The 15787-nt window shown below is 39.0% G+C and overlaps 1 protein-coding gene across 1 annotated transcript in view; it reads left to right on the forward strand.

Annotated features, from left to right (window-relative positions):
* Positions 1–15787, forward strand: part of LOC113671687 (E3 ubiquitin-protein ligase rnf213-alpha) — a 53201-nt gene continuing 37414 nt past the window's right edge. The window contains 24 exon segments of the mRNA XM_089202481.1: positions 1–244; positions 739–794; positions 957–1616; positions 1967–2196; positions 2478–2761; positions 3134–3399; positions 3881–4108; positions 4535–4733; positions 4974–5035; positions 5251–5578; positions 5860–5958; positions 7484–7600; positions 8002–8206; positions 8431–8793; positions 9391–9989; positions 10192–10351; positions 10612–10832; positions 11716–12027; positions 12554–13329; positions 13836–13963; positions 14289–14360; positions 14710–14816; positions 15065–15209; positions 15473–15692. Of these exon segments, the coding sequence (XP_089058607.1) occupies positions 1009–1616; positions 1967–2196; positions 2478–2761; positions 3134–3399; positions 3881–4108; positions 4535–4733; positions 4974–5035; positions 5251–5578; positions 5860–5958; positions 7484–7600; positions 8002–8206; positions 8431–8793; positions 9391–9989; positions 10192–10351; positions 10612–10832; positions 11716–12027; positions 12554–13329; positions 13836–13963; positions 14289–14360; positions 14710–14816; positions 15065–15209; positions 15473–15692 (5729 nt within the window). The 5' untranslated portion in view covers positions 1–244; positions 739–794; positions 957–1008.

The following is a 15787-nucleotide window of genomic DNA, read 5'->3' on the forward strand; positions in this document are numbered from 1 at the left end:
TAACAGTCGATCCAATCGAGATGAGATCCAAGCTCCTCAAGAACAAGAAGCTGCTCTTATTGACTTTCCCGCTGAGCCAGGGAAATTTTTGGTGTCTGACTCAAACAGTGCAGCCATTGCATGCTCAAGCAATTTTCCTGGCGCACCGAAATTCGCAAACACAGTGGAAGCCATTGAGCGGGAAGCTAGCGAAAAAACATTGCAACCAGAAACGTTTCGTGGTGAAAGTGCAACGGCTACTACGGTAGGTGCTAATGTCTGCAAAACTGGGATTTAGGCTGTACTAATACACTTTTTTCGACATGAACAAATAAAAAACTTTGTAGCTGTTTTTACCGATATTTGGATCCTCGAGAAATCACTTTATGAAACCTGACTGTGAGTTGACGGCCTTTCTAAACATTGATTGCTCTCCATAGTTTGAGTCAAAGAAACCGAGGGAAGCATTGTGGACCAGTTTTTTTGAATGATATATAGTTGGGGACGCTTACAGGTGTACCAACTTTCCTGTTAGAAATTGACGGTCTCACTTGGTGGCAAACTTAAAGTTTGGATGTCACTGTCAATAAGAACATCAAAGTATATTTTACAGCTAACCAGTAGTTCTTTGTAGCTTTAAATGTTCGGTCATCTTGGGAATATGTTACGTAGGTATTTAGGGAATGTGATGATGGCGTGCGCATAATGTCTGTGCGTAACTAAATTTATTGCCTCGATTGGTTTCTCTTGGTTTTTCAGGTACTGACGGACACTCAGATTAAAGATCAACATGGAGTTAAAACACAGCGCAAGAAGTGCGTTAAGAAATCATTATTGTCATGATTAACGCTTTGTCATGTCAATATATCTTACTGTTGTAAATTTCTAAAATTAAGTAATATATATCTTTCTACCTTGTCAAACCTTGCGAGCCTCCAATAGAATAGTTGATAAATTAGGATTCTTTGGTCTTGTAGTGGTGGATCCCTTGAAGATAATGTGGTAGAGCGAGGTCGAAACAGTAGAGAGATGCTTATCCAATTCGGTGATGGGCAGAAAGTAAACAATCCCAAACAAGTGGAAGAACACGGTAAAGTTCAGTGCCAAAAGGAAAAGAAAAACGACGATATCATGAATGACAACCAAACAACCACAAACACCGAAGGTACTGCATGCGCACATCAAAACAGTATCGACTCTTGTGCGCCCTTAGACCCTGGAAGTAATGCAATACCACCAGGAAATGACAATAAACAAGCTAACCAGTCGGTGGTCACTGATTTTGGTGCAGTTTCAGCACCGCCACCAAATAATGGCTATTATTTGAACAATACGGGAGATAACAAGGCTACTGAAAATACCAATAACCCCAATGAAGAAGGTACGGTAGACGACAACTTGACTGCAACATCCGAAGCTCAGAAGACAGCTTGTGAAGACGAACCACCCAAGGCTGATCAACCTTCGAATGGGAAAACAAAGGCAAACCAAGACGCGTCTATTACAGTTATTTTTCACGCTTTACTGACGCCAACTTTTAACGCGAACTTTAATCAAGGTGACAAAGTGTTTTTACGTGGAGACCCCCCACTCTCGTGGAATTCTGGAACTGGACAGATCGAGATGCGACTTCTAAGGTATTTAAATTTGATAAAGCTCTTTTCTGAACCATACTGTACTTCCTTTTTCCGTTCATTTTTGTGTTTCCTGTGTATGGCTTTTTTTCCTATGCAGGAACAGAGCTGGCAGAAGATGATTCACATCATCAACAATTGTGGGGAAGAGCCTCTTCACTCCATCATCCTCCTCCAAAATGTCGAAAGTCAAAACCGTTTATAATTTGACACTTTTAGCAAACTGCAACCTTCTCCGGTTTCTCATTAAATAATAATTAACTTAATAAAAAATAAAATTGCGAAAAGAAAGAAATTGCTATTGTTTGATCGTTTGGGAAATAACGAGATCGTTTGTTACATGTTATTTTCAGGGAGGTGAAAGGCCACAATTACCTGCTTGAGGGGAAAGCTAATTTTTCTCTCAGCGAGGCCTCTCGATCGATTGCCTATAAGTATGTTGTGGTGCCAAGCAGTCAAGGAAATGCTAAAGGAAAGATAGTTAAGGATCGTTGGGAGTGTCTTATTGGGTTCAGGCCATTAAATCCTGGGAGACATGTGAATCGATGTCTACGCATCCCAGAAAGTTCAATTAAAGCCAACGGTAGGACTAAAACAAAGCCCTCTTGGTAATATAAAGCTACGTGAGGGCTTCTCAGCCTTGCATATATATGGTTAGGCATCAATGCTTTGAAGCGCCCACGGTTTAGAGTATATTATATGTATTTCAAATTAGATCGAAAATCTTCGGGAAATAAGGTATGATGTGCCTTTGATTTTAAGTTATATTTGTATTGCATTCGTTTCTTCCATCTTTTCTTCCTTCACTTCACCCTTCCTTTCATTTTTTCCGGAGAGTAATTGTTTTCTTTGAAATTTCTACAGCTACATGGCACTAGTATGACGATGCAGTCTTCAGTCAACCTGGTTTTTGGGATTCAATTCGCAGCCTCTTCCCTCAATGGAAAGTCGATGATGCCGCAGAGGGCCGCCGATTGGCAATGATGGCCATGCTCCCAGAATGGGGAGAAATCTCCGAAAAGGAAGGAACCAATGGGCAAGCTACACTGGATAAAATCAACAATGTGCTCTACTGTATGTCAAGGGCCGAGTTTGAGAACGGCGGTAATTTTCATCCGCGTATTCCAGATGGCTTTAATGCATTACAGGTTAGTGCATTTTGAATATTTTTTCTTTTTTCGGTAAAGTGAAAAAAAGGTTGATTTTTGTTTTCGTCTACTTAGAAACCATTCGCGTAAAGACGCACTACGAATTCTGGTGTGAAACGTTTTATCAAAGTTTATTACATTGATCAAAGCTATACGTGCTATGGGGTAGCTGTAGAGGAGAAGAACAAGCGTTGCTGTACTAATCACGTGCAAAAAAGTAGAGTTTGTTAAGAGAGCGAACAGTCACAGTATAGAAATGCGAAATGGTGAAGTACGTATCATGAACTGGTAGAGTAGGCTTGTCAGTAAGTAACTACGGGAAGTCCCCATTTCTCAGAACAGTTAATGTTTAACGCTTTATTGTATTATAAGGTATTACATGGATACATTTCTCCGCAATTAAACCGCAACATCGAGACACAGCAAGTTCATACCGAGGATGAGGAATCTCAAGCCAGGATACTTGTCACGTCAGCGATAATTGTATCCGTCGCCGTTGACCATAAACTAGAGTCTTTTGGAGATGACGAATTGAGGAAACTTTTTGAGTGTCTCCTACTACAGGGCGATACTGAGAGAAACAAGTGCAGCGGGCTCGACGCTTTACATAGACACTTTCCAAAAGAAAACTGTCAACGGTAATATTTTTCAAGTTTCCCCATACTTGCATGGTTTTTCCGAGCAATTTAAAAGAAAGCAAACATGAAAAAAAAGTAGGGCAATTTATAATGTGTGGCTAAACGACCGTGGAGCGTCAACTTATGTTCAGTTGATATGTGCTAAATGATATTGGAATAGTGATGGTAAGGTTATATTACTTACTTTTTCAAAAAAAAGGATGACTAAAGATGCTGGACGAGAGTAAGCACTAACAACGACAGCATGCATATTCTGATGTTGCATAAAGCAAGAGACATCTTCTTTCTTAATTATATATTCTCTCTTCATTTATCCACGTTCTTCTTTCGGGTATTTTACATAATTAATATATTGCGTGATCTCAAATTATAAATGAATTCTTCTATAACAATTTACTCTACTTAGACAAATGTATGTACCCATCATTAATGAATGGTAATAAAACTTGCGGGTACTAAAAGTTGTACTTATATTTCTCAGCTCTCTGGCCAACTACTTGTTACAACTTTGCATGTACGTCATCGAATATCGTCGAGGTGTATTTCATTGGTTATTTGCGATGCCATTGCTTCATTTTTTGTCCGATACCAGTAAGCCGTTCTCTTTTGAAGAGTTGACATTAGAACCAGGTTTAAAAGAAGATAACAACTGGTGGGGAACACAAGGCTTGGATTTCAAAACTGTTCGGCGACAGGCTTCCTTCTCCAGGTAAAAGTGTTTCAATTTAATTGATATTATCAGTTAAGTTAATGACATAAATTGTTACGTAATGATAACCATATGATCGAGGCTGGTACAGCTCGGAAATCGTTTTTTCATAGTCCTTACCTACTCGTCTTGTTGAAGACTTTGGTCACGTCAACGAAGGTGAATGAAAGACCTGGAACTCCCCACTAGGCTCTCAAACGCACTAGTTCCCTCATTATCATCTGCGCAGCGGCAATGGTGAATGAAACTTTTAAATTCGAATAGTGGCAGCTTCTTCAACCATTCTTAGAATTACTAGCAAACTAAGCTGCGCTCTAAAGCTAGGTGGCGTGACTATTATTGTAAACTTTGATGCTGCTGATGCAATAATTTTTGCGATGACAGTTTAAAATTGCTTAAAGTCTATTAACTTAATTACGATTGCAGGAGTAGCAACCCGGTACATCTTCTCTCTCAGCTCCGTTCGATGTTTGAGCTTGATCCCTTATTTACAAGGACGTTTCTGTTGGCACTTCCTCTCCGTGACATAGCAACGGTGCTGCAAAGAGATGTGCACATACCTCTTCATGAAGTCGCATGGACAGTAACTCGAGTTGCGGAAGAATCCTTACCTGACGAAGAGGTAGTGGTATATTTGTCAATTTCTTCAAATAGAAGATTTTTGAGCCGCCAACATCATCTGCCGCATGGCTGCAATCGAATAACACTTTTGAGACACTTGTCAGCAAAGGGAAGTTCTTAAACTGTATGGTGTCAAGGGCAGTAGCATCTGGCCTATATGCGTGCCCCTGACATTATTTCATAAAATGAAAAAAAAGGAAAAAAAGGCCTGTTTTCAATGGCTGTGTTTTCTTTCTCTCGTCAGTGGGATCACCTCGCCCAGTGCGTAAGAGAGATGAATACCAGAATAATGAATAACTTTGACAGGTAAGACTTGCAAATACTAGATTGGAGATTTTTTCATCAACTTGAGAAGGAAATAATTCACGACTTTCACTAGTTTTATGTTGTGACCATAAATGTAAAGTGTAAGATTAAGAAGGTGTAGTGAAATTGCCGACATATCTTTCTCATGGTGCTTTAAGAAATGTAGAAGCAAAAGCTTTATAATGAAATTAAATTAAAATTCCTTATTTTGCCAGACTGGAACGTGCCGACTATTACGTCGTTATGTCCGTAGCCAAAGCATCTGCACATCTTCTGCGTCGACTACTCAAGGAACTCAATTCAACCTTGTGGGAGAGAATTCAGATTCTCTCTGATATCTTCACTCTTCTTGGGAGTAGCCTTGTGATGGCAAAACGCATTGCATCCGATGCAGAGTTTTCTTCACATCCAAAGGAGGACGAAAAGAAAGTCGAAGAAAGCATACATTTATTTCAAGGGGCATTACAGATTTTACAAGGCTCCTTAGATAAGCACGTGACCTTGATTGACAAAACAGTAGATGAACGCCATAAAGAATTACAGGTAGCATTGCATTGTTCAGGCGGTCATTTCTGAGTCATGAGTCCATACGTTTGTTCGTTTTACTGTTCGCTTTTCCTGCTTCCTTGTAGTTGATTTTTTGTCTGTCTGCCTGCTTCTTTTCTTGATTGTACCATACATAATTACCTTGCTCCCCTCTGCTGTTTACAGGGCGTATCAATACAAATTGAAGGAAAGAGATTTGGTGTTCCTTTCTGGTGTTATTTTACGATATGCATAAAATCTGTGGCAAATACATCTTCAATTATTTGTTTTTGTTTAAGGGGTGGACAGCCATGCTCTCCTTAAAACTTGAAGATGATGAGTTGCAGCAGCTTTGGCAAGAAAAATTAAGGGAGTCACTTAAATATCGCATGGATCAGGTAAATTTTCTGCTGGTTTCTTTCTTCGGTGTTGAATGTTTTGAAAGATTTCGGGATGAAAGTAAATTAGTTTGTTTTCGTATACACATTAGGATAAAGAAGTCACCAATCCAATTGACAGTGATCGGGAAATCTGGATACTCTGCCTTAGACAAACCTTTTATTAATTAACTCGAGGACAAAATTTTTTAAATTGTTCGGGAATGAATGGCTAAGGTTCTGTTATAACAAGCAACCAGTAAACTTTAAACCGATAAAGTGCACTCGCAGGCAATTAAGAGTGACTTTCCAACTTGTTCTTTCCCTCGGCATGAAACAGATTTTGGGATTAAAAGGGTGTGCGTCGGTGTCTAGATTGGTTTCGTTTAGTTTTCAATCTTTTTTGATCCCAAGGAGGCTCCAAAGGGTTTTTACTCAATGCTAGCGCGCCCACCAGCATAATGTTTTTTCCAGAAAATTTTGGTGTTTTCGCTTTTCAAGGTCACTAAAAGCCATCATTATTTTCTTCAGTTTGCTTCCGTAAAATCTCGCAAAATTTCCACAATTTACAAGCCTCCGTAGGTTTTTTTTTTGACCGCGAGATCTGCGTGCGAACATAGCGCGAGCTTTAAAATGTCAACGTGCAAAACAAACATGGCGGCTCGATACGATCGCACAATTGTTATCTGAAAAGGCGTCAACAGTTTCACACAATAAAATTTTTATATGACGAAATCTACGGTTTCTAACAACTGCAACCGTAATATTCAAAGGACTTCTACGCCTGAAAAAGAGTTCAACCAAAAAGAAAACACCATGGGAAAGATTGCTAAAAGGCGACAGATGATCCAAAAGAATCGAAAGTTTACGCATACTCAGCTCTTGGCGAAGTTCTACTCCATTAAGTAATGTTTTGTGACAAAGAATTCGAAAATAGGGATCTTTCGAGCAAGATTTATCGCGTTTTCTTCGGTGGAATTTCCTAAGATTTGCTGTGCCCTTCCTCGTGCCTGTTGATAAGAAAATATTCATAACACCAAATTCGAGATAGAGGAAGAAAACACAAAATTGCCCACAGCGAGGAAACTACCTTTGTAACCCCTACTTTTTTGGCTTTTAAATGATCGGCAGGATAAATTTCAAAGTGAAAATTTTCAAAGATTTCACCGAAGGAAAGTGGATAAAATCAAAGGCGAAGCCAAATTATCACTGGTGAGCGCCTCCCTTCGTGAAGCCTTCGCTTAATAATGAAAATCATTTTGATAATATTTTTAGTGACCTAGAAAATGCTTTTAGTGACGTAGAAAAGCGAAAAAAATTTTTTTTTTAGAAAAACAATACGCTAGCGCGCTCGCCAACTTTGAACAAAAACCCTATGGAGCCTCCTTAAGTTTACATTTAACGAAGTCCATCAACCGCAAGGCGAATATGATTCTCCTCGAAAGTACCTGTTAAGAGCATTTTCTGGTATTGAAACATGAATTGTTATAGTACATTGAATTAATTGACACCAATGAACCCTTACATGCCTATTCTATAACCACAGTTGACACAGGGGGATGTGATAAAACTTTTCTGCTCTTTGGACCGAGAAATCTATCATCTAGATATCTATGAATGTCTCAAGGCTGCCGCTTACGAGGCTGCAGATTATCTTCTAGAGGTAAGCTCAACTCAGTTTTGTACGTTAAGGTGAAAATAATGTGATATCACGTTGGGGTCGCCATGTTTATACAATGGTGACCAAAGCAGTTCCTTTGAAACACGAAAGAGGTGCACGTTTCATAGTACTTTATATGAATTTGGGGGTTGAGTTTGATGACGTTTTCTAAGGTGAATGCGCAGGAAATGGTGAAAGATATTAAAATAGACGTTGCAAAAAGGATGTAGAGCTGAGAGGGATGAAGGACTGCATATCGAAATTGAAGCTTAAATAGTGGGGGCATTTTCAGGAGTGCTCTAAGGATTAGAGCTACTTTGGCCGCTTTGGCTGCCTGCGGTTTTCGCGATAAATTTGAATCCCTCTTTTCGGAGTACATACGGGTTTTTTAAACTTTGTTTCAGAACGGAACACTGGAGAACCAAATGGAAGACTTGAGTTCAGATCTTAAAACGTCCAAGATGCAGTCTGCTGAAGTTGTAGAACTCTTTTCCCTTCTATTGGAGACCTGCTGGCCCATTGACAGTAACGAAAAAGAGCTTTCTCAAGATAAAGTGTTGGGACACATTCTTAAATGGAAGCCAATGGCACAATATTTTAAACATTTTGGTACGTATAGTAGTATTATTTGACTTATATATATAAGCAATGTGCGTTGCCGTAGCTTTCTGCTGATAAGCTTAAAATTAATGATCGATGTTTTCACTTCATTCTATAGCTAATACATCTGTTAAAAGGGCTAGAGTATTCAGTTCTACTGAACGAGTTAGAATATTTTCAGAGACTAACAAAACCCCCTAAGACAAATATTCATCACTGATGTATCCTCATAGGTGCTGAAAGTGTGGGAAATGCTTGCTTACCCGATGGCGGTTTGGAACATCTTGTTTCTGCGACCTCGCTTGTAGAACATGTAGCATTTTGGCTGAGAAGTGGTGAAATTAAATTGAGCACACTACGAATTGTCAATAAAGACCGAGACAGATTTTTTGAGTTGTACTCTTTGCTACCTAAAGCTCCAGAGAACATATCTCTAGAGGAAGAAGTTGTGGCTGGCAGTAAGGCTAGCGGGAACCAGAGAGAAACAGTGGGTGTGGAGGTCCTTCTTGAAATGCGCGCTGAGGAGCTCGAAGCCTTTGAGAAGGAAAGAGACACTGTTTCTACTTTCATTCACATGTGTTCTCTTATCAAATCAGGTATATTATTGAAATATTCTTTCTTCCTCACAGGCCTATTCACTGTGAAACCTCCCCAGCCACTATGAAGCTTGCATGTTTTGCAAACACCACCAGTGTGATGCAGAATTTTGATGCTGCAGAAAAATGAACACAGAGAGCTCAAGTTCTGAACACAATTGTCGTTTATTTTCCATGATAAAACTTCGCGAGAGATGAATCTGTGTTTGAGTTCAGTCTACCTTAATTGCTCCCATATGCATTTTATTCAAACTTTTTTTTTTTTATCTGACAAGAAGATGTTTAATAGTGTAGTTTGGTCATTCGGGTGAGTGTATTCCTGAGAATGACTGATGTCAGGTTCGACAACCCCCACAGTGTTTCGCGTTCGACAACCCGAGCGAAAGTCATCATCAGAGAAAATTGAATAGTTTTTGTCAGCAGCTGACAACATTACTTCTCAAGACTACACTCACTCGGACGATCAAAGTACACTATGACATGTTACCCCCGGGCTCAAACCATTTACTGTACTACCAAGAAAAATTGAATAGTAGGCCGCCCATTTCACTCCATGTCTCTGAAATCAACTGTTGATTGCAAAATTTCTCTTTTTAGTGGATATTGACCTACAAAATATCAAGAAGAAACTGGAAATGGTCCTGCCCTCTCGTCAAATACTTGAAATTTGCCATAAACGTGGACATGGAGATGAACCTGTGGCAAAGTTCTTTGATCTTACGATAACGAACAAGAAAATGATGCAATCTTTGCATGATATTCACCATAGTCTTCTTTTCCGCGACTTTTGGCGAATATGTGGTCAGAGGACCGCCGATTTTTATAAAGATGAGCCTGGGTTTGACAGGACTTTGACGATAGACAAAGTACAAGAGCGTCTTTGGCTGCCTTCTTATCGAAAATGGCGAGACCTATGGGAAAGAATCGTTAACGGTGAAATAAGTCTTAAAGAAGTGGATGAGAAATTCCACAGGTTCAATGATGATCCCGAGCCTTTAGACAGGGAAATTAAGGCAGTAGTGATCACATTTTCCGAAGTAGACGACATTGACACCGTTCTTCTTGGCCGTGTTGATCAAATTAAACAATGCCATAAGTTGAAAGAGTGCGAGGATACTGCAGCCACAATTTTAGATTTCAAAGAAGCAATGGAACTTCAGGGAGACTTCCAATTGCTGGATGATTTTCGTGATCAGGTACTTTTTTTAAATGAATTTATAAAAAAATCTATATCTAGAGAGGAAGTCTTCTTTGTTTTATAAGGAGAAATAATGTATTTAACCACTGCAGCGACTCACACCTGCAGTAGATGATTGTTGACTGCAAAACTGTGATCTAATTTGCCATAGTCGCTATGGTGTATAGCACTTAACGGCCATCTGCGCTTGTTTTTTTAAGATGAATGAAGAATTTCAGACACGTCTACTCGGTACCATCAGTGATGAGATTTTCCAAATCGCAGGAGCACTTAAAAGTGTTTCGAGACCAATGATTCAATGCTTGAGGACTGTCATTGAATGCAAGGAATTCATATTATGGCTTCGGGAAGAAGTGAAAGGTATCTCGAACTACTTCTTGACATTTAAGTAACTTACAAGAGGCCGATAATTGGAGAAAAGTTAGGACTTATTTACTAACTCATCGACTAGCAACCAACTGCCAAAACACCTATTGAAGAGAGGAGGTAGACAAAGGTAACGACTGACTTAAGAACCTACGCACGCAACTTAAGGAGAATGCAGTATCCTGATATGACATGTTACTCAGTAACTTTTAAAAACTCACAGTTTAAACTTTGACTTTGTAATTTATCTTCAGGTCGAGAGGAAGTGAAAACACTGGTAGATCTGGCGATGATGTCCGCTGATGAAAGTGACATCCAAACTGATCGTGTCTCCTGTCTGCACACCACTGCCCTTGGATTCGCACCTTTCATATTTGACCTGGCGAACAAACATGCTGACTTCGCGCAATTGATGAAGATATGTACAGGTGTCTGGGAAGAGGTGGAAAGGAACGAAACCTTGCCAATGAAACTGGTTAGATATTTGCATGATGACTCAATCCCTTAAAAGTTCATTTGCAAAGTTAAGTTCTTTAGAACAAGTCATTCAGGTTGTCTGAAGGATTTTACGTAATTTTACTTTGTACGCGATTCGAAACATTGAAATGTCTCCCCTCCTTGAGATAACGCCTTTCTAAAAGTGCTTTAGAAGCATCTGGTTTCCAGGAGATATCCCATACTGATGTTTCACCATGATTGCGTTTCAGCGAGTGACTTTAATTATTCAGCCAGTCACGTGGGACTGGCCCGAATCTGCACCTATCGAGTTAAAACTTCTTCTCCATATTTACAGAAGTTACCACAAGTTATACTTTTAACAATCATTTTGTGCAATTCTCTCGTAACTGTTGCAGTTGGAACTTTCTTTGGGGAAAGATTTTCAAGCAATTTTATTTTCATTGTCTATTCTTCATACGATACTCACATAATCTAAAAAAATAGAATCCATAAGATATTTGAACCAAGGCAAAACCAAATTAATTAAGCCGTCGAGTGGTGTGTAGTTTTTATGTTTCAAAATGAAGTTGGTGACTTTCATAATTGACGACTCAACTAATTTATTAAAACTCATAAGTGTGATCTTCCTCTTGTAATGGACCGTCTTGAATTAATACAAGTAGATGTTAATTACAATTATTCTGAGCGCCTTGAAGGAGAGAGAAGCAAAACAAACATATATATATTTGCAAGGATGCTTTTTTGTTTGCTGGCGTGTTACAGGGGTTTTTACGACGAATATTTTCTTATTGCTATGTGGAATGATTTGGTAAACTTGAAAAGGAGCGAGAGGGTAAAATGGTGCAAAGTTCCTTACTTTGATTTGTTAAAGAGATAGTGTTCGCTTCCTGTTCTTGTAGAAAGATATCAGTGATCATCTTCAGTGGCTTAAGGGAATCAAGGATGAGCATGCCATGTCGTCTCTCAAATTAGCCCAAGCTATAAATGCAAGAGGAGTCTACTCTATAGGGAAGTTGGACAACGGAGCATCTACTCAGCTCTACGACAAGAAAAACTTTCAATCTGTTATTAGCCTACTGCTACCACCAGACAAGAGTATTGGTCAGGCAAGAGAATTCAATCTGGAGAAACTTCAGGAACTGCAAAGTAAACTGGCTCTCATCTCAGGAAAGGATTCACAGGGTCAGGAGGACATACGAAATTTTGGAGAGGTGAGATATCGGTGTAGCTTCAGGAAAAGTATACGAGCGCAGTTTGATATGTTGAACGTTACCCTTTCAGGATCGTACTAAACCTTGGTAAGGAAGACATTGATAAGACTATAACAACATCTATAACTTGGGTTCATTTATCAGTTTTAGTTGTGCTTTCCTTGCTTCTCTTCCGAGTCCTTTTTATCGCCTCTCTTGGATTGGCGCATTTTTCAGTCTAGTTTTCAGTTGATTTTCGTCATGTTGCTGCTGCCTTATTTATTAGTTTAATTTCACGCAATTTTGTCAGAACAAATTTGATGTTATGAATACTGTCAACCACTGCTTCACATCGACTCCTTAAATGTCAAAAAATCTTAAAAGTGAGAGTGGAAAGCCAAAAAAGTGATGTAGAAGTTCCGATAAACGTTTAACACAACATATAGTTAAACCTCTATTTAAAACAAATTGTAGTACAATTTTATTTATCATTCTTGAAAAAAAACCCACAAAATAGCATATTTTCAATAAAATTATTTCTTTTTAGTTATTACAAGGCGCTGTTCAACTTGCCCAGGCTTATGTGAGTCTCTGTGAAATCGGTGACGTGTCTCATCTCGACTGGAAAGGAGAATATAAATGCAAAAGCGTTATGGGGAAGAGGGTCTTAGCTGATATTCAGTCGAAGAGCAAAGAATTCGATCACCGTTACAAAGAATGTAAAAAACACATTAATTCATTAAGAAAGAAGTACCACGAATTAAACTTTTTCACTATACAACAGCTTCTTTTCTTGCGCAAGGAACTCGCGGGTTTGAAATACAGTTCTACCACGGAATATCTAAATCGGCTTCAAGTTTACAGTCTTCTTGAAAAGGTGTTTCCAGGCATCCACAAATCGTTATTACCAGAGGTTTTTCAGGATGCGGGAATCTTGTCGCCAGATTTTGGTCAATTCAGTGATGGAGACACTCTGGGGGATACAACTCAAATCGCTTCTCTATTAAGTCAAGACGGAAAAGACAACTCCATAGATGAAGTGCAGATTATCGAGAAATACGAGAGCCTTCTTGGAAATGTGGAGAGGTTAAGTCACTCAGAACCTGAACGTCTTGCCGTAGCAGCTCTTGTTAACAATTGGGAAAGTAAGGAAGCTGATCTTTTTTTGTGGTGTTTGCAAAACATGGGAGACAGCGACCTTGTGAACGAACTCTTTGAGAGAGCTTCAGGAGACCCCAGATTCCGTAAGATCGTAGATCAGAAGATTGAGTCAGATGTAGAGTGGATGCAATTATCCCAGAGTTCTGATTGTGATCAGATGAGGTGACTTACTACACCTAATGATGAAATAAACACCGACTATATATTGATAATTATTTTGATTATCCGAACTACTGGCAAATAGTAACATATGTTCATCATGATGGTTTGGGTAGTTTTCTGCGTCATGCAAAATTTCCCCAACCTGAGGGAAACCATTAGATATTATTTGGCTGGCGTGGCTGATTTTTACAGCGAGAATTTAAGTAGCGTTACTTCTGTCTTCTGTATCCCATCGGTCAATGCAGGAACATCTAAATGTTTGAAAGAGGTGCATGAGAATGATCTATATTCTGTTGTGAAGTGTCGATGTAATTTTTCCCGATAAAGATGTAGGAAAAAAATAATAACACACACTTAAGATTTGTGTACAATTTACAACCGAAAAGATGAAATGAAGGTATTGGAATTATTTTTTTCGGTGCAGCTTTTTGTGACTTAAGTTTCAAGTATTCCTTCATCTTAATTTGCATCTATTAAAGCACTTGTCGTTTTTGTTGATGTGGCAGTGTACGAGAAGGCAGTGATGATGAGTTGAGCTTACCTGACGAGCCAAACCTGGACGAAACAAAAGGGGGCACCATTTTAGGTCTAGAAGAAATAGGCGTATTTCTGTCTTACTTGGCAGCTAAAAAAGGTATTTTAACACTATGATTTATTGGTCATATATCATGTTGCCTTCAATCGAATTTTGTCTTTCTCCCCGTGATGATGATGGATGAGATGGTATTGTTTGACAAAGGATAACTTCTATTCAGGTTTTAAACACCTATTTTAAGGGCTACTTCAGCAATTGATAAACCACACTACTGAGAATAGTTCGGTGGAAAACGTCATTTTATGCTAGCTTCTTACCATCGTAAAATGTGATATCCAGCCTTCAATCAAATCATAGCAGGGTTAAGGCTTATGAGCCATTATTATCATTGCAAGAAAATAACGACTCCTCTTCATTATTGAAGGGAGTCCTGAAAGAAGAGCTTTCCCAAGTTACCTGAGATTAGGAGAGCCGAACCTCGTGCTCGTAACAAAGGGTAAGTCACTTTCTAGAAGATGCTCGATTAGCTTGTTTCTTGATATAATAACTTTTCTCTGTTTGCATGCATATAGCTAAGCACATTCTAGTTCTCTTAAACGAATTTCATTTGTCTGCATGACTGGAAAGGAAGGAGAAATTTGATTTGTCTTATTACGTGCACTGAAAGTCACGAAACTAGATATCCACCTATCTGATTCAAATCACAGTAAAAGTGTTGCGACTTTTTCAAGAAAGTTAGCCACCTGAATGAATTCGTTACTAGTCTGTCTCCCCATCATTATCTCTTCATTCTATCAATCCTGGCCACCTCAGTCATTTATTATTTACATGTTTACTAATTGCAGAACAAATATTTGCTGCTGTTCTAAACCTTTATAAGGACGACAGAGTTCAGAGTTTGCCAAACAGTGACGAAGTTCTTGTGTGCACCACCGGAACGACATCCGAGGAGGTACTAGCTGAGGTCACACGCTCTTTAGATACGCTAGTGGTAGTGCTTGTAAAGTGAAAATTCATTATAATTATTTTAGCGTTGCGCGAGCGGAAAAGCCACTGACCAAGCTACATGTATACTTAAATTTCTTTTAGCAGTTTCTTTCGATTATTCGTGTAATCTGTGTAACAGGACCTACTGCGCTTTAAGAAAAGTTTTGGTAATTAAAATGACATACGCATTTATAATGGTCAATTATTGTCTAGGTGGAGCTGTTATGGCGTCGAGCCCTGGCAGGCGATGGAAACAAATTGCATTGTCTGGTGAATGGCGATCTGTTAGACTATGAAGTCAGCCAAAAGGTGGTGGACTGTTTACACACACTGATGCAAGAATATCCCCAGAATGAAAGTAAGTACTGTTTGACAATTTGCGTCTCGGCTGGGTGTTTTCGTCTTTTCTAAGAGATGTATAAATATGTTTACATAAAAGCTATACCGATTAAGATTTTCGTTTTCTATGTAAAGCTCCCGTTTCAGTTTCTTTTTCCTTTGCCTTGATAAACTAACAGAGGCTCTTGAAAAGAAAATGTAAACAATCAAACCAAAGTTTGAGTCCACTGATTTACTCTCTCTCTCTTTCTATTTTGTTAATTTCCCTCTCCATATCTTCAGAATTGGCCCTTGTTGTTCTATGCAGTAGCGAAAACGAAGAGCGAGCTCATATTATAGCCTGTTTGGAGCAGTACAAAGTATTAATGCCAAGATATCCTCGACTAAACGAGCTCCGCCGCTACCTCGAAAAACAGTTTAGAGCGCCAGAGCAGATCCCTGGCGAGTATCATGAGAAGCACGTTATTTGGAATCCAGCTGCAAAAGTTAGTCGAGCGGCGAAGTAGGTTTATCTCTATGTGTTTTTCAAATAACGGGGAACTTAAATTTCATTTTCTGTAACAACCGTTTTGATCACAGACATTGCATCCCTCGCAT

Source organism: Pocillopora damicornis, chromosome 4 (assembly GCF_964200805.1).
Source record: "Pocillopora damicornis chromosome 4, jaPocDami1.2, whole genome shotgun sequence".
Taxonomy (NCBI): domain Eukaryota; kingdom Metazoa; phylum Cnidaria; class Anthozoa; order Scleractinia; family Pocilloporidae; genus Pocillopora; species Pocillopora damicornis.